The 19,064-nt window shown below is 44.6% G+C and overlaps 1 protein-coding gene across 8 annotated transcripts in view; it reads right to left on the bottom strand.

Moving 5' to 3' along the window:
- Window positions 1-19,064, bottom strand: part of LOC110530172 (cyclic AMP-dependent transcription factor ATF-6 alpha) — a 50,999-nt gene that overhangs the window by 3,687 nt on the left and 28,248 nt on the right. For all 8 annotated transcript variants that reach the window (XM_036985730.1, XM_036985728.1, XM_036985729.1 and 5 more), the window contains one exon: window positions 4,993-5,077. In XM_036985730.1, the coding sequence (XP_036841625.1) occupies window positions 4,993-5,077 (85 nt within the window). The remainder of the gene's footprint in view (window positions 1-4,992; window positions 5,078-19,064) is intronic.

Raw genomic sequence — 19,064 nt, 5'->3', positions numbered from 1 at the left:
TCTGAGACAGGATTGTGTCAAGGCACAGATCTGGGGAAGGGTACTAAAAAATGTCTGCAGTATTGAAGGTCCCGAAGAACACAATGGCCTCCATCATTCTTAAATGGATGAAGTTTGGAACCAACAAGACTTTCCTATAACTTGCCGCCCGGCCAAACTGAGCAATCGGGGGAGAAGGGCATTGGTCAGGGAGGTGACCAAGAACCCAATGGTCAATTTGACAAAGCTCCAGAGTTCCTCTATGGAGATGGGAAAACCTTCCAGAAGGACAACCATCTCTCCAGCACTCCACCAATCAGGCCTTTATGGTAGACTGGCCAGACGGAAGCCACTCCTCAGTAAAAGGCACATGAAGGCCCGCTTAGAGTTTGCAAAGAGGCACCTAAAAGGACTCTCAGACCATGAAAAACAAGATTCTCTGGTCTGATGAAACGAAGACGGAACTCTTTGGCCTGAATACCAAGCATCACATCTGGAGGAAACCTGGCACCATCCCTACGGTGAAGCATGGTGGTAGCAGCTTTATGCTGTGGGGATGTTTTTCAGCGGCAGGGACTGGGAGACTAGTCAGGATCGAGGGAAAGATGAACAGAGCAAAGTACAGAAAGATCCTTGATGAAAATCTGCTCCAGAGCGCTCAGGACCTCAGACTGGGGTCGAAGGTTCACCTTCCAACAGGACAATGACCCTAAGCACACAGAGAGAACAATGACCCTAAGCACACAGACAAGACAACGTAGGAGTGGCTTCGGGACAAGTCTCTGAATGTCATTGAGTTGCCCAGCCAGAGCCAAGAATTGAACCCGATTTAACATCTCTGGAGAGACCTGAAAATAACTGTGCAGCGACGCTCCCCATCCAACCTGACAGAGCTTGAGAGGATCTGCAGAGAAGAATGGGAGAAACTCCCCAAATACAGGTGTGCAAAGCTTGTAGCATCATACCCAAAAAGACTTGAGGCTGTAATCGCTGCCAAAGGTGTTTCAAAAAAAGAACTGAGTAAAGGTTCTGAATACTTATGTAAATGTAATATTTCCGGGGGGTTTTTTCTTTCTAAATTTGCCACAATTTCAAAAAAACTGTTTTTGCTTTGTCATTATGGGGTATTGTGTGTAGTTTGAGGGGGGAAAACAATTGAATCCATTTCAGAATAAGTCAAGAGGTCTGTTAAGTTCTCCAGTTTCTGTGTTGTTGTGGGTTTGTATGTGTGTGTATTTCAGGAAATGGATTCCTGGAATCCTAAAGCAGCTGATTGGTCAGCCCCATCGTTGATTGGAGCTCTGACCCCTCCCTCTTATCAGGGGAAACAGCAATCTCTTCAATTACCAACTCCTTCACCAGCTTGATAAAAGCCAGTGTTCCTTCGTCAGGGGGGAGGAGCTATGTCCTGTGTTGGTTAGTGAAAGTTTTGTTGGTATTGTTTTGTAGCCGCTCCTTCAGAGGTATGTGTATGCCAATAGGACTTTGTGTTTTTGGTTATTGAAATTGTACACTTAAAGTATTGGTAAATGATTCTGTTTCATTTGTTCCCAGGAGGGGAAGGGGAACGCACCTTGGGAGTGTTTAGGCAAGAGGCCTGCGGGCATACATTACCTGTAGTATTGAATCTGTCTATGCACACGAGGTAAGATCTGTGCGGACCACCAACTTTATTTTGGTTAGTGCGCCAGTTGGTGCTAAAGGTTAGGTAAGAAGTGGGAAGGCAGGTAAGGTAAGGAAGGGGACTCTTTAATTTGTACTTTCTTTCCTTTGGTTCCATCCAGACCTTTTCCCCCACATTACCGTGTAAACTGTATTTTTCTATGCCTCTGTCGTCCTTCCTACGCACCTACGGTCACATACTTTTATTACTCCACGGGGAGTTGCGTTCCCTCCTCCAAGAGGCGTACGTAACAAGATCTGAATACTTTCCGAATGCACTGTATATGCAGACACCTCTGTGCCTCTCCAAGGATATTATCTAATGATATGCAATAAGCGTAAGATATCCTTTCAACAAAGCCATAAGCACATCAAACTAATTCCTCTCTGGCATCCACTTCTGCACGTCCCAAATAAACTGAAAGCAGGAGAAAGAGGGTGAGAACAAGAGAAAATATTTGTCCGGATAGATAGATAGATATATGTATATATACATATATATATATATATATATACACACACTGCTCAAAAAAAAAAATGGAACACTAAAATAACACATCCTAGATCTGAATGAATTAAATATTCTTATTAAATACTTTTTTCTTTACATAGTTGAATGTGCTGACAACAAAATTACACAAAAATTATCAATGGAAATCAAATTTATCAACCCATGGAGGTCTGTATTTGGAGTCACACTCAAAATGAAAGTGGAAAACCACACTACAGGCTGATCCAACTTTCAAGTAGTCCTTAAAACAAGTCAAAATGAGGCTCAGTAGTGTGTGTGGCCTCCACGTGCCTGTATGACCTCCCTACAACGCCTGGGCATGCTCCTGATGAGGTGGCAGATGGTCTCCTGAGGGATCTCCTCCCAGACCTGGACTAAAGCATCTGCCAACTCCTGGACAGTCTGTGGTGCAACGTGGCGTTGGTGGATGGAGCGAGACATGATGTCCCAGATGTGCTCAATTGGATTCAGGTCTGGGGAACGGGTGGGCCAGTCCATAGCATCAATGCCTTCCTCTTGCAGGAACTGCTGACACACTCCAGCCACATGAGGTCTAGCATTGTCTTGCATTAGGAGGAACCCAGCATATGGTCTCACAAGGGGTCTAAGGATCTCATCTCGGTACCTAATGGCAGTCAGGCTACCTCAGGCGAGCACATGGAGGGCTGCTGGAGGTCATTTTGCAGGGCTCTGGCAGTGCTCCTCCTGCTCCTCCTTGCACAAAGGCGGAGGTAGCGGTCCTGCTGCTGGGTTGTTGCCCTCCTATGGCCTCCTACACGTCTCCTGATGTACTGGCCTGTCTCCTGGTCGCGCCTCCATGCTCTGGACACTACGCTGACAGACACAGCAAACCTTCTTGCCACAGCTCGCATTGATGTGCCATCCTGGATGAGCTGCACTACCTGAGCCACTTGTGTGGGTTGTAGACTCCATCTCATAATACCACTAGAGTGAAAGCACCGCCAGCATTCAAAAGTGACCAAAACATCAGCCAGGAAGCATAGGAACTGAGAAGTGGTCTGTGGTCACCACCTGCAGAACCACTCCTTTATTGGGGGTGTCTTGCTAATTGCCTATAATTTCCACCTGTTGTCTATTCCATTTGCACAACAGCATGTGATTTTTTTTTGTCAATCAGTGTTGCTTCCTAAGTGGACAGTTTGATTTCACAGAAGTGTGATTGACTTGGAGTTACATTGTGTTGTTTAAGTATTTTTTTGTGCAGTGTATATATATGAGAGAGTATGGATAGAGGGTGCTGAAGGTACACAACAGGGTGGCAGGCATCTTAGCGGTTAGAGCGTTGGGCCAGTAACCGAAAGGTTGCTTGTTTGAATCACCGAGCCGACAAGGTGAAAAATCTGTTGATGTGCCCTTGAGCAAGGCACTTAATCCTAATTGCTCCAGGGTGGCCGTTGATAATGGCTGACCCTGGCCGTGACCTCTCCGAGGTTGTCTCAGTTGGGATATGCAAAAAGAAAAAAACATACACATGCGTATTAATACACACTTGTACATGTGTGAAATAGGACAAATATAAGCAAGCAACAAGCCGTCTGCGCACTGTTCTGTTTTGTAAGACGATGCACGGCTGCATGACAAAGTTGATCCATACGACTCAGAAAACAGGTCGTGGAAAGTTTCAGACCATTAAGAGTGTAAAGAGGGTAAGAGAGGCCTCTGCAGTGCTCGGTACCCGAGGGGCCTCCCGAGAGGCACTAACGTATGTTCACAAGGGCCTGGCTGATAGCCATGACGGTGGGGCTCCTGGATTGAGGGCAGCCGTTCCCCGGAGGACTCCGAGGAGGCCCCTGTCTGTAAGGGCTGAGCTCTGAGAGACAGTGTGGTTGCGGAATGGATGCACCATGATAATAGATCCAAAGCACAGCGGTCTCACAGCACTTACTGCTGAGCATAGAGCTTCTATGAGCACGTTTCTATGAGTTTCTACATGGGGAAACCTCAGACGCTATGAGAATCAAGTGCAGTGGTTGTTTTCCAATTTGGACTTTTCACATTTTATACATCTTAACAAAACGTTTGAATGCTAATCATAGTACATATTATGGCAATACTTAGTAGCTTAAAATACAGACCTATAAAATGAATCAATAATGAATCATAACTGCACACACACAAAAAAAACACATTCTGAAGCCTGAGGGGACAGAACCCAAACAAAGGAGGGTGAGTAAGTTCAACAGGGAGCCCCCATGACCTAGTCAAATCTAACTCATATTTTCAAGCACTTCTCTGAAACGGTCACTGGAGAGACAGTAAATCACCTAAGATTAGAAAAGAAAAATGTCCTGTACAGTACTCTCTCTGTACTCCAGGAAGTATATATTCTTTCCTTAAAAGGGCATGGAAAATACAACAGCGTCCCCCTATCATCTGTATCCCACTTCCTTTCCTTTTCTTCAGGGTAGAAGGGACACCAACAGACCAATACAATTCCCCTCAGCAAAATACCCTAATTCATTGCACATGCCAGAAATACAAAGAGCTTAGCTTACACATGAAAGCTATTTCTGTTACTAAATCAATAGGAAGTAAATGCAGAGGAAAGCTTTCAAGACTACAAGAAAAAGGGAGTGAGTATTCATCCACCACACTAACAATCAGTTGTTGAAGCTGGTTCAAACTAATGACTACAGTTATAGTGAGTGTAGGTTTTCTGTTTATACACTGTGGGTAGGTGGAGGTGTAAATTGGCCGTGGCTTCTGATTACGTGAAAGCTCTGCTCTAAAACGTACAATAAAAACTTCCTTAGAGTTCAGAGTCCAAAGTTTATATTTGGCATGCTGTTGCTCAGTTCACATTGTCTACTGGTCCTTACCATTCACATTAATAGCTGGTAACACCAAGGACATCTTTGGCCTGCTCCCCTTGCTGTGGTTGGTTGCAGGGAGCAGAAGGTGATCCTAGAGAAACAGAGAGAGAATGGGGTGATTAGAGAGTGAATGCAGTGAGTCATTACTCAAGAGTTGACCTAGTCTTTAGACAATAAGGAGATACATTTGACAGTGGAGATGTTGTGCTGTTCAGGGCGGATTTTCTCTCACAAATCCCAGTAGGACTGTGCATGTGGACTCAACTTGATTGAACCTTAATTTAACTACAGTACCAGTCAAAAGTTTGGACACACCTACTCATTCAAGGGTTTTTCTTTATTTTTTCACTATTTTCTACATTGTAGAATAATAGAAGAAGTCCAAACTATGAAATAACACATGGAATCATGTAGTAACCAGTGGCGTAAAGTACTTAAGTAAAAATACTTTAAAAGTAGTACTTAAATATTTTTTTGGGGGGGGTATCTGTACTTTACTTTACTATTTATGACAACTTTTACTTTACTACGTTCCTAAATCAAATATTGTACTTTTTACTCCATACATTTCCCTGACAACCACAAGTACTTGTAACATTTTGAATGCTTAGCAGGACAGGAAGTGTCAAATTCACACACTTATCAACAGAAGACGTGGTCGTCCCTACTACCGCTGACCTTGCGGACTCACTAAACACAATTGCATCTTTTGTAAATAATGTCTGAGTGCTGGAGTGTGCCCCTGGCAATACATACATAAAAACAAGAAAATTGTGCTGTCTGCTTTGGTTAATATAAGGAATTTGAAATGATTTATACTTTTACTTTTGATTCTTAAGTATATTTTAGCTATTCAATTTACTTTTGATACTTAAGTATATTTAAAACCAAATACTTTTAGACTTTTACTCAAGTAGTATTTACTGGGTGACTTTCACTTTTACTTGAGTAACTTTCTATTAAAAGGTATCTATACTTTTACCCAAGTATGAAAATTGGGTACTTTTTCCACCACTGGTAGTAACCAAAAAAGTGTTAAACAAATCTAAATATAATGTAGATTTAAGATTCTTCAAAGTAGCCACCCTTTGCCTTGATGACAGCTCTGCACACTCTTGGCATTCTCTCAACCAGCTTCATGAGGAATGCAGTCTTGAAGGAGATCCCACATATGCTGAGCACTTTTTGGCTGCTTTTCCTTCACTCTGAGGTCCAATTGATCCCAAACCATCGCAATTGGGTTGAGGTCGGGAGATTGTGGAGGCCAGGTCCTCTGATGCAGCACTCCATCACTCTCTTTCTTTGTCAAATAGCCCTTAAGCAGCCTGGAGGTGTGTTGGGTCACTGTCCTGTTGAAAAACAAATGAGAGTCCCACAAAGGGCAAACCAGATGGGATGGCGTATCGCTGCAAAATGCTGTGGTAGCCATGCTGGTTAAGTGTGCCTTGAATTCTAAATAAATCACAGACAGTGTCACGAGCAAAGCACCCCCACACCATCACACCACCTCCTCCATGCTTTACGGTGGGAACCACATATGCAGAGATCATCTGTTCACCTACTCCGCGTCTCACAAAGACATGGCGGTTGGAACCAAAAATCTCACATTTGGACTCATCAGACCAAAAAGACAGACTTATACTGGTCTAATGACCATTGCTCGTGATTTTTGGCCCAAGCAAGTCTCTTCTTCTTATTGGCGTTCTTTAGTAATGGTTTCTTTGCAGCAATTCAACCATGAAGGCCTGATTCACACAGTCTCCTCTGAACACTTGATGTTGAGATGTGTCTGTTACTTAAACTCTGTGAAGCATTTACAGTGCCTTGCGAAAGTATTCGCCCCCCTTGAACTTTGCGACCTTTTGCCACATTTCAGGCTTCAAACATAAAGATATAAAACTGTATTTTTTTGTGAAGAATCAACAACAAGTGGGACACAATCATGAAGTGGAACGACATTTATTGGATATTTCAAACTTTTTTAACAAATCAAAAACTGAAAAATTGGGCGTGCAAAATTATTCAGCCCCTTTACTTTCAGTGCAGCAAACTCTCTCCAGAAGTTCAGTGAGGATCTCTGAATGATCCAATGTTGACCTAAATGACTAATGATGATAAATACAATCCACCTGTGTGTAATCAAGTCTCCGTATAAATGCACCTGCACTGTGATAGTCTCAGAGGTCCGTTAAAAGCGCAGAGAGCATCATGAAGAACAAGGAACACACCAGGCAGGTCCGAGATACTGCTGTGAAGAAGTTTAAAGCCGGATTTGGATACAAAAAGATTTCCCAAGCTTTAAACATCCCAAGGAGCACTGTGCAAGCGATAATATTGAAATGGAAGGAGTATCAGACCACTGCAAATCTACCAAGACCTGGCCGTCCCTCTAAACTTTCAGCTCATACAAGGAGAAGACTGATCAGAGATGCAGCCAAGAGGCCCATGATCACTCTGGATGAACTGCAGAGATCTACAGCTGAGGTGGGAGACTCTGTCCATAGGACAACAATCAGTCGTATATTGTACAAAACTGGCCTTTATGGAAGAGTGGCAAGAAGAAAGCCATTTCTTAAAGATATCCATAAAAAGTGTTGTTTAAAGTTTGCCACAAGCCACCTGGGAGACACACCAAACATGTGGAAGAAGGTGCTCTGGTCAGATGAAACCAAAATTGAACTTTTTGGCAACAATGCAAAACGTTATGTTTGGCGTAAAAGCAACACAGCTCATCACCCTGAACACACCATCCCCACTGTCAAACATGGTGGTGGCAGCATCATGGTTTGGACCTGCTTTTCTTCAGCAGGGACAGGGAAGATGGTTAAAATTGATGGGAAGATGGATGGAGCCAAATACAGGACCATTCTGGAAGAAAACCTGATGGAGTCTGCAAAAGACCTGAGACTGGGACGGAGATTTGTCTTTCAACAAGACAATGATCCAAAACATAAAGCAAAATCTACAATGGAATGGTTCAAAAATAAACATATCCAGGTGTTAGAATGGCCAAGTCAAAGTCCAGACCTGAATCCAATCGAGAATCTGTGGAAAGAACTGAAAACTGCTGTTCACAAGTGCTCTCCATCCAACCTCACTGAGCTTGAGCTGTTTTGCAAGGAGGAATGGGAAAACAATTCAGTCTCTCGATGTGCAAAACTGATAGAGACATACCCCAAGCGACTTACAGCTGTAATCGCAGCAAAAGGTGGCGCTATAAAGTATTAACTTAAGGGGGCTGAATAATTTTGCACGCCCAATTTTTCAGTTTTTGATTTGTTAAAAAAGTTTGAAATATCCAATAAATGTCATTCCACTTCATGATTGTGTCCCACTTGTTGTTGATTCTTCACAAAAAAATACAGTTTTATATCTTTATGTTTGAAGCCTGAAATGTGGCAAAAGGTCGCAAAGTTCAAGGGGGCCGAATACTTTCGCAAGGCACTGTATTTGGGCTGCAATTTCTGAGGTTGGTAGCTCTAATGAACTTATCCTATGCAGCAGAGGTAACTCTGGGTCTTCCTTCCTGTGGCGGTCCTCATGAGAACCAGTTTCATCATTGCGTTGATGGTTTTTGCAACTGCACTTCAATCTTTCCGGATTGACTGACCTTAATTTCTTAAAGTAATGATGGACTGTCGTTTCTCTATGCAAATTTGAGCTGTTCTTGCCATAATATGGACTTGGTCTTTAACCAAATATGGCTAGCTTCTGTATACCACCCCTACTACTACACAACTGATTGGCTCAAACACATTAAGAAGGAAAATGAACTTTTAACAAGGCACACCTGCTAATTGATATGCATTCCAGGTGACTACCTCATGAAGCTGGTTGAGAGAATGCCAGAGTGTGGAAAGCTATCAAGGCAAAGGGTGGCTACTTTGAAGAATCTCAAATATAAAATATATTTTGATGTGTTTAACACTTTTTTGGCTACTACATGATTCCATTTGTGTTATTTCATAGTTTTGATGTCTTTACTATTATTATACAATGTAGAAAATAGTAAAAATAAAGAAAAACCCTTGAATGACAGGTACTGTATGTAGTCCCACTGACATCAGAATAACTATTTCCCAAGGGCGACCTGATATCAATAAATGTACATCATTTACAGTCATGGGTGCCATGGTCAAGGGGAGTGACTACAACCCAAACAATGCCTCAAGCCGCTGTCTGTCCACCTATAGGCTGACAACAAGAAAAAATACACGTGATGACAGACCAGTGACATCCAGACCCTTCCGTGGCCACTGCGGCCATAACTCTGAAGTGCACGCACCATGAACCCCACAAGGCACAAGAGGTACGGAATTCACACACAAAAAAACGTCCTAAAGAGAACGTAAGGCCAATAAATCTCAACATACATTGACCTCTGACCATACCTTTGACTGTACAATGTTTTCACAGTTTGGGGTGTAAAGACAGTCATTGTTTGAGGAGACAGGCCAAAAACAGTAGTTAACAACAGCGTTGACACCTGGACAGCAGGTTGTGACATACACATAAAAAGAACAGGAGAATGATGTGGTTGTAAAATGTATTTTAAAAGTAGACAGCTGGGGCTCTATGAAAATAATCAATGATGGGCACATTAGCTAGACAAGCCATCCATTGTTCAAAGAAACAGTCACAAATCAAGCACATGGCCATTAAAACCCAGACCATATCAGAGACAGTCATTTCTTGACACAAACCAAGGCTACTTTTCCTCCAGTTGTATTAAGTTGGCAGAGATCAAATGCATCTACATGCTGTCTGATCAGCTAGTCAGTCATCTAGGTTCCCTCTGTGGAATCCTAGCCTTTATTAGAGGCATAAACACAGTAATTCAAAGTCCTGTTAAACATCTGTGGTCTGGGAGAGGAGACTCATGCATGGTTGAGAGACCACTGTCCTTCTGTGTTTGATTTAGCCTTCCTGCAGTGCCAGGTGGGTCGGTTCCGCAGTTTGGCGACTATTCCATTGGTTCTATTGCGGCAGGCAAACTCAATCAAGCCCAGCTAAAGTATTTGAAAAGATTTTAAAGAGTTAAAACGGAGCTGTTCCTGCGAGACAAAGTCATGGAAAAACTAGGAACTTCAGCCCAAAACTCACTGATGTAGAACAGATATACAGTAAAGTAGGTGAACTGAAGAGTTACGGGGTCAATTAGAATCATTGACGTGAGGGCTCCCAAGGACTAGTTAACATTTCAAAAGACTAAAAAACCTTTAAAAAAAGTCAGATGTTTACAGTAGACTAGAGTCACGGCACAGAGGTAAATATTTTGTTTTGAAGTCAGCTGCCACTCTGGGGAAAACATATGACTTTACCTCAGATGGACATAGATGGCTAACATAAAATGTTAGCATCTGCTAAAAGTAGCTAGCTACACGATTGGTCTACTTCTGAGTAAAATATCGGTGCCAGTACGGAATGGCTTGGATCAGCACAATACAGTGTCTAAATAACAGTGTAAGTAGGTGGAGATTAACATTGAGAAGACATGGAAGCCAGGGTCAACTGCACTTGAAATAGACTGAGACTCTGGTTCTGATCCAGCCCTTGAAACAACACCAGTTCTAAGAAGCTGACAGAAGTAAGGAGCTTAGTGAAAAACATACACCAGGCACTGTTCCCTATTGGGTATTCACAGCACACACAGGCACAGACACACGTGACAACACACACACGTACACATGCATTTTGTGTTGTAGATATGTGGTAGTAGAGTAGTGGCTTGGGGGAACACACTTAATGTGTTGTGAAAATTGTCAGGAAATGTAATGTCATTTTGATTGTATATAGAGTTGAAGTCGGAAGTTTACATACACTTAGGTTGCAGTCATTAAAACTAGTTTTCCCACCATCCACAAATGTCTTGTAACAAACTATAGTTTTGGCAAATCAGTTAGAATATCTACTTTGTGCATGACACAAGTAATTTTTCCAACAATTGTTTACAGACAGATTATTTCACTTATAATTCACTGTATCACAATTCAAGTGGGTCAGAAGTTTACATACACAAAGTTGACAGTGCCTTTACACAGATTGGAAACTTCCTCAAATGATGCCATGGCTTTAGAAGCTTCTGATAGGCTAATTGACATCATTTGAGTCAATTGGAGGTGTACCTGTGGATATATTTCAAGGCCTGCCTTCAAACTCAGTGCCTCTTTGCTTGACATCATGGGAAAATAAAAAGAAATCAGCCAAGACCTCAGAAAAACAATTGTAGACCTCCACAAGTCTGGTTCATCCTTGGGAGCAATTTCCAGACACCTGAAGGTCCCACTTTATTTTTTTATTTTATTTCACCTTTATTTAACCAGGTAGGCTAGTTGAGAACAAGTTCTCATTTGCAACTGCGACCTGGCCAAGATAAGGCATAGCAGTGTGAACAGACAACACAGAGTTACACATGGAGTAAACAATTAACAAGTCAATAACACAGTAGAAAAAAAGGGGAGTCTATATATACATTGTGTGCAAAAGGCATGAGAAGGTAGGCAAATAATTACAATTATGCAGATTAACACTGGAGTGATAAATGATCAGATGGTTATGTACAGGTAGAGATATTGGTGTGCAAAAGAGCAGAAAAATAAATAAATAAAAACAGTATGGGGATGAGGTAGGTGAAAATGGGTGGGCTATTTACCAATAGACTATGTACAGCTGCAGCGATCGGTTAGCTGCTCAGATAGCAGATGTTTGAAGTTGGTGAGGGAGATAAAAGTCTCCAACTTCAGCGATTTTTGCAATTCGTTCCAGTCACAGGCAGCAGAGAACTGGAACGAAAGGCGGCCAAATGAGGTGTTGGCTTTAGGGATGATCAGTGAGATACACCTGCTGGAGCGCGTGCTACGGATGGGTGTTGCCATCGTAACCAGTGAACTGAGATAAGGCGGAGCTTTACCTAGCATGGACTTGCATCTGTACAAACAATAGTACCCAAGTATAAACACCACGGGACCACACAGCCGTTATACCACTCAGGAAGGAGACGCGTTTGGTCTCCTGGAGATGAACGTACTTTGGTGCGAAAAGTGCAAATCAATCCCAGAACAACAGCAAAGAACCTTGTGAAGATGCTGGAGGAAACAGATACAAAAGTATCAATATCCACAGTAAAACAAGTCCTATATCAACATAACCTGAAAGGCCGCTCAGCGAGGAAGAAGCCACTGCTCCAAAACCGCCTTAAAAAAGCCTTACAAAAAAAATCTGACTTTTCAGAGAAATGTCCTCTGGTCTGATGAAACAAAAATAGAACTGTTTGGCCATAATGACCATTGTTATGTTTGGAGGAAAAAGGGGAATGCTTGCAAGCCGAAGAACACCATCCCAACTGTGAAGCACAGGGGCGGAGGTAGCATCATGTTGTGGGGGTGCTTTGCTGCAGGAGGGACTGGTGCAATTCACAAAATAGATGGCTTCATGAGGTAGGAAAATTATGTGGATATATTGAAGCAACATCTCAAGACATCAGTCAGGAAGTTAAAGCTTGGTCGCAAATGGGTCTTCCAGATGGACAATGACACCAAGCATACATCTAAAGTTGTGGCAAAATGGCTTAAGGACAACAAAGTCAAGGTATTGGAGTGGCCATCACAAAGCCCTGACCTCAATTCTATAGAAAATTGGTGGGCAGAACTGAAAAAGTGTGTGCGAGCAAGGAGGTCTACAAACCTGACTCAGTTACACCAGCTCTGTCAGGAGGAATGGGTCAAAATTCACCCAACTTATTGTGGGAAGCTTGTGGAAGGCTACCGAAATGTTTGACCCAAGTGAAACAATTTAAAGGCAATGCTACCAAATACTAATTGAGTGTATGTAAACTTCTGACCCACTGGGTATGTGACAAAATAAATAAAATATTAAATAAATAATTCTCTCTACTATTATTCTGACATTTCACATTCCTAAAATAAAGTGGTGATCCTAACTGACCTAAGACAGGGAATTTTTACTAGGATTAAATGTCAGGAATTGTGAAAAACTGGAGTTTAAATGTATTTGGCTAAGGTGTAGGATAACTTCAGACTTCAACTGTAACTGTCACGCCCTGGTCTAAGTATTTTGTGTTTTTCTTCATGTATTGGGTCAGGCCAGGGTGTGGCATCGGGTTTTTTGTATTGTGGTGTGTTTTGTCCTGGGGTTCTGGTGTGTATGTATTGGGATTGTAGCTAGTGGGGTTATCTAGCAAAGTCTATGGCTGTCTGGAGTGGTTCTCAATCAGAGGCAGGTGTTTATCGTTGTCTCTGATTTGGAACCATATTTAGGCAGCCATATTCTTTGAGTTTGTCGTGGGTGATTGTCCTTAGAGTCCTGATGTCCTTGTTCTGTGTTAGTTTACACAAGTATAGGCTGTTTCAGTTTTCGTTACGTTTATTGTTTTTGTAGTGTTTGTATTTAGATTCGTGTTTCGTTTGTTGAATAAACATGAATCGCAATCGACACGCTGCATTTTGGTCCGACTCTCCTTCTCACCAAGAAAACCGTAACAGAATCACCCACCACCAACGGACCAAGCAGCGTGTTAACAGGCAGGAGCCACAGGAGAGGCAACAGAGGCAGCAGCAGCAGGAGCAGCAGCAGCTGCAGTGGGAGAGGCTGCACCACCTGGAGAAATGGACATGGGAGGAAGAACTGGACGGTAAAGGACCCTGGGCTCAGCCTGGAGAATATCGCCGCCCCAAGGAAGAACTGGAGGCGGCGAAAGCTGAGAGGCGTAGATATGAGGAGGCAGCACGGCGTAGCGGATGGAAGCCTGAGAATCAGCCCCAAAAATGTATTGGGGGGGGCTCAGGGACAGTGTGGCAGAGTCAGGAGTCAGACCTGAGCCAACTCTCCCTGTTTATCGTGAGAAGCCAAGGAGGAGACCAGAACCAGAGCCGGTGTTGGAGGTGAGCGAAACAGAGACTGTGAAGGAGTTAATGGGGAAATTGGAGGAGAGAGAAATGAGGGAGTTGCTGTGTTGGTGCTTTTTGCATGGAATTCGCCCGACGGAACGTGTTGGGGATTTGATGGCACCTGGGTTAGCGCTCCATACTCGTCCTGAGGTGCGTGTTAGTCGGCTGGTGAAGTCGGTGCCAGCCTCACGCACCAGGCCTCCTGTGCACATCCCGAGCCTTGCACGTCCTGTGCCAACACTGCTCTCAAGATCTCCAGTACGCCTTCACGGTCTAGCCCATCCTGTGCCACCTCCACACTCCAGTCCTCCGGAAGCAGCTCCCCGCACCAGGCTTCCTGTGCGTGTCCTCGATCCAGTACCACCAGTTCCAGCACCACGCACCAGGCCTTCAGTGTGCCTCGCCTGTTTAGCGCAGCCAGAGCCTTTCTCCTCTACAGCGCTGCCGGAGCCTCCCGCCTGTTTAGCACAGCCAGAGCCTTTCTCGTCTCCTGCGCTGCCGGAGTCTCCCGCCTGTTCAGAGCAGCCAGAGCTGTCAGCCTGCATGGAGAAGCCAGAGCTGCCAGCCTGCATGGAGAAGCCAGAGCTGCCAGCCTGCATGGAGAAGCCAGAGCTGCCAGCCTGCATGGAGAAGCCAGAGCTGCCAGCCTGCATGGAGAAGCCAGAGCTGCCAGCCTGCATGGAGCAGCCAGAGCTGTCAGTCTGCATGGAGCAGCCAGAGCTGTCAGACTGCATGGAGCAGCCAGAGCTGTCAGTCTGCATGGAGCAGCCAGAGCTGTCAGTCTGCATGGAGCAGCCAGAGCTGTCAGTCTGCATGGAGCAGCCAGAGCTGTCAGTCTGCATGGAGCAGCCAGAGCTGTCAGTCTGCATGGAGCAGCCTGAGCTGTCAGTCTGCATGAAGCAGCCCGAGCTGTCAGTCTGCATGAAGCAGCCTGAGCTGCCAGTCTGCAAGGAGCTGCCAGTCTGCAAGGAGCTGCCAGTCTGCATGGAGCAGCCTGAGCTGTCAGTCTGCATGGAGCAGCCTGAGCTGTCAGTCTGCATGGAGCAGCCTGAGCTGTCAGTCTGCATGGAGCAGCCTGAGCTGTCAGTCTGCATGAAGCAGCCCGAGCTGCCAGTCTGCAAGGAGCTGCCAGTCTGCAAGGAGCTGCCAGTCTGCAAGGAGCTGCCAGTCTGCACGGAGCCGCCAGAGCTGCCAGTCTGTAAGAAGCCGCCAGAGCTGTCAGCCTACATGGAGCAGCCAGAGCTGCCAGTCAGCATGGAGCAGCCAGAGCCGCCAGACAGTATGGAGCAGCCAGATCTTTCAGTCTGCCAGGATCCGCCAGTCAGCCAGACTCTTCCAGATCTGCCAGTCAGCCAGACTCTTCCAGATCTGCAAGTCAACCAGACTCTTCCAGATCTGCAAGTCAACCAGACTCTTCCAGATCTGCAAGTCAACCAGACTCTTCCAGATCTGCCAGTCAACCAGACTCTTCCAGATCTGCCAGTCAGCCAGACTCTTCCAGATCTGCCAGTCAGCCAGACTCTTCCAGATCTGCCAGTCAGCCAGACTCTTCCAGATCTGCCAGTCAGCCAGACTCTTCCAGATCTGCCAGTCAACCAGACTCTTCCAGATCCGCCAGTCAGCCGGGATCTGCCAGAACTGCCAATCGGCCAGGATCTGCCAGTCAGCCAGGATCTGCCAGTCGGCCAGGATCTGCCAGTCGGCCAGGATCCGCCAGTCGGCCAGGATCCGCCAGATCCGCCAGTCAGCCAGGATCTGCCAGTCAGCCAGGATCTGCCAGTCAGCCAGGATCTGGTAGATCTACCTGCCTGAGCTTTCTCTCACTCCTGAGCTTTCTCTCACTCCTGAGCTTTCTCTCACTCCCGAGCTTTCTCTCACTCCCGAGCTTTCTCTCACTCCCGAGCTTTCTCTCACTCCCGAGCTTTCTCTCACTCCCGAGCTTTCTCTCACTCCTGAGCTTCCCCTCAGTCCCGATCTGCCTCAGTCCCGAGCTGTCCTTCAGTCCCGATCTGCTCCTCAGTCCAGTGGGTTTCTGGGTGAGGACTACTAGGCCATGGTCGGCGGCGAGGGTGGACTATCCAGGGACGCGAGGAGAGGGGACTAAGACATTGACTGAGTGGGTTCCACGTCCCACGCCGGAGCCGCCACCATGGACAGACGCCCACCCGGACCCTCCCTATTGTTTTGAGGTGCGTTCGGGAGTCCGCACCTTAGGGGGGGGGGGGGGGGGTCTAAGTATTTTGTGTTTTTCTTCATGTATTGGGTCAGGCCAGGGTGTGGCATCGGGTTTTTTGTATTGTGGTGTGTTTTGTCCTGGGGTTCTGGTGTGTATGTATTGGGATTGTAGCTAGTGGGGTTATCTAGCAAAGTATATGGCTGTCTGGAGTGGTTCTCAGAGGCAGGTGTTTATCGTTGTCTCTGATTGGGAACCATATTTAGGCAGCCATATTCTTTGAGTTTGTTGTGGGTGATTGTCCTTAGAGTCCTGATGTCCTTGTTCTGTGTTAGTTTACACAAGTATAGGCTGTTTCGGTTTTCGTTACGTTTATTGTTTTTGTAGTGTTTGTATTTAGATTCGTGTTTCGTTTGTTGAATAAACATGAATCGAAATCGACACGCTGCATTTTGGTCCGACTCTCCTTCTCACCAAGAAAACCGTAACAGTAACTGCCTTAATGTTGCTGGAACCCAGGAAGAGTAGGCTAATGGAGATCCTTAATAAATACAAATAGAGCCTATCAACAGCCACCTTCAGGAGAATGAAAGAGGATTGATCATGGCTGCGTTGGTGCTTCAAGGGCTCATGCTAGCAGTCTTCAAAAGGACACATGCTAGCTGTCTTCATGGGGATACAGTAGGCCTGCCCCCCATTCGGCTCTTTGGCAGAGGTTGTAATAGCGGGTAGGTCTGAACTCTAAGAGACCACACGTTTCCATGAGTTTTGAAGAAGAAGAAGAAAAAAAAAACAGAAGGAAAATAATTCTACCATTTTGTTCAAAAACATATTTTCACTTTAGTATAGTACCCCAGTGAGCCAATTATCCTCAACAAAAGTGATTCAGGCAGTGTAGGTATGTATATATTCCTGATAATCACATTCCCCCACAAAAACCTTTGGGTTCTGCTTTTCCTTCCCACAGCAGCCCGGGTCTACCCATGTGCATCAAGTTAGTGTTCTGCTCTTTCCATCACTTGCATTGTGGCGTGCGCTTTGGAACAAGCCAATGAAATCAGAAGCTGCTCTGTTCATTCCATCAGGCCAGAGAGAGGGCTGAGGCTGAGGAGAGCCGACTGCAGCTGTGCAGTCACTCCCTCCCTCCCTCCTCTACTGTACATTCTTGTCTACTGGTAGGACTCCATGGCTGGCTGAATTACCCATTTGAAGGCTAGAAGTACAGATCGTACAGAAGCCGGCAGCCACATCCAATAATGTCACAACTCTTGTTTGCATGATTGCCATTCATCCAGTTTCTGTAAATACGTGACACTCCCTTAAAAAAAAGAAACATTTCACAAATGTTGAACTTCGTATTCATCAACTCCAGCGCCACCCCAACATATGTGAAAATGGAGTGTTTCTATTCTTTGTAGTAAAACAGATTCAAATGTAGATATGTTCCTTTAAGACCGTCAAAGTGTGGAGGGTTTGACTAATTCACAACAACTCAATGTACAGCTTATGTACAGTAACTACTGGAAAGGAGCATACTTGGTTTGCCAGCAAACGGTTTCCATTGACGCCATGATTCCAAAATATTGTATAAGAGTCTCTTATCCGGTCTGAATGATGTAGGCAGGTCTGAAGACAGGCGGTGGGTGGGTTGATGTCTCCATTGGGGCTCAGTAAACAGGGCCTTCGGGAAACATATCTGGTCCTTGGATAAAGGGCCCTCAGAGAGCAGAGCTGACGGGCACACAAAAGAGCTAAAGAGGGGCCCCTGGGAGTTGTTGGTCCAAATGGAGAGATTGTGATCAGAGTTCACTTTCCTTCTCTCTCTCTCCTCTGCCTGTTTCTCTCGCTCTCAGGTTCTCACAAAACAGACGTTGGCAGGCCATCAGAGAGAATGGTCCCTGCTAACTCTCCTGAGCAGTCATCAGGTTGGAATAACGTTGCCAATCAGACCTAAGACTTTCTGAATAGATGGCTAATTTAATGGGGGGGGGGGGGGGGGGGGGGGGGAATAAGACAGTCAGTACTTCTGGTTGAGAATGACAATGAAAGCCTTCTCAGTGTAACAGAGGCAGAACTAAGGAGGGATTCAGCCGATTGGCATCATGAGAATACTTTTACGAAGCCTCAAAGACTTTACAGGTTTCCCTCTATGATATGTCTAAAGGAATGTCTGGAAACATATCAGAGGAGAAGGACTAACAGATCTAGGGGGTCTCAGAGTTCATAGTTTGTGGTACTTTTATGAAAATGGAGGTATGTTCATTTTGGTAATCGAATACACTTTCCTGGCAGAGGTTGCTGATAAACAGGTTCTTTAGATTTCTGCTTTAATGTAATGTAAATGTATTAAAGATGTGTCAGTACAATGGATACATCATTCGAATTGACCAGACAAAAGATGTCAAAATGTGTAGGACAGAAGGAAGATGTGCTTAATCAATAAATCCAAAGATTATCTGTGGTTAGGCTACACCAAATAAAAATGTGAAATTCCAATCTTATAGCTTAGGAGAAATGGACACCGTCGGTAACCCTAAACGGTCAAAACATCACACAGAATAAAATGAATAAGAACCGCCTCAAGGATCTTCTTTATTGTTCTAGATAATTCCTACCAAATGTGCTCCCTCAGAATTCTATACATCAAACACACAAATGAAACTCGCCAATTGGTCAGGCATTAACTGAACACTGTTAAAGCTACAAATCACATACAAATGCATTACATATGCTCATTTGTGACGATTGAAATGCCAATGTACATATTTAAATCAGCCACAGCCATTTTTCAAGCCTCATTCATTCATGCATTTCAAATCAAATCACATTTTATTTGTCACATACACATATTTAGCAGATGTTATTGCGGGTGTAGCGAAATGCTTTTGTGTTCCAAGCTCCAACCGTGCAGTAGTATCTAACAATTCACAACAATAAACACATTTAAAAGTAAATGAATGGAATTAAGAAATATATAAACATTAGATTGAGCAATGTCG

The sequence above is a fragment of the Oncorhynchus mykiss genome, chromosome 8 (genome assembly GCF_013265735.2).
Source record: "Oncorhynchus mykiss isolate Arlee chromosome 8, USDA_OmykA_1.1, whole genome shotgun sequence".
In the NCBI taxonomy this organism is placed as follows: Eukaryota; Metazoa; Chordata; class Actinopteri; order Salmoniformes; family Salmonidae; genus Oncorhynchus; species Oncorhynchus mykiss.
Note: the sequence above shows the minus strand (reverse complement) of the source record. Positions and strands in the feature narration are given on the sequence as shown.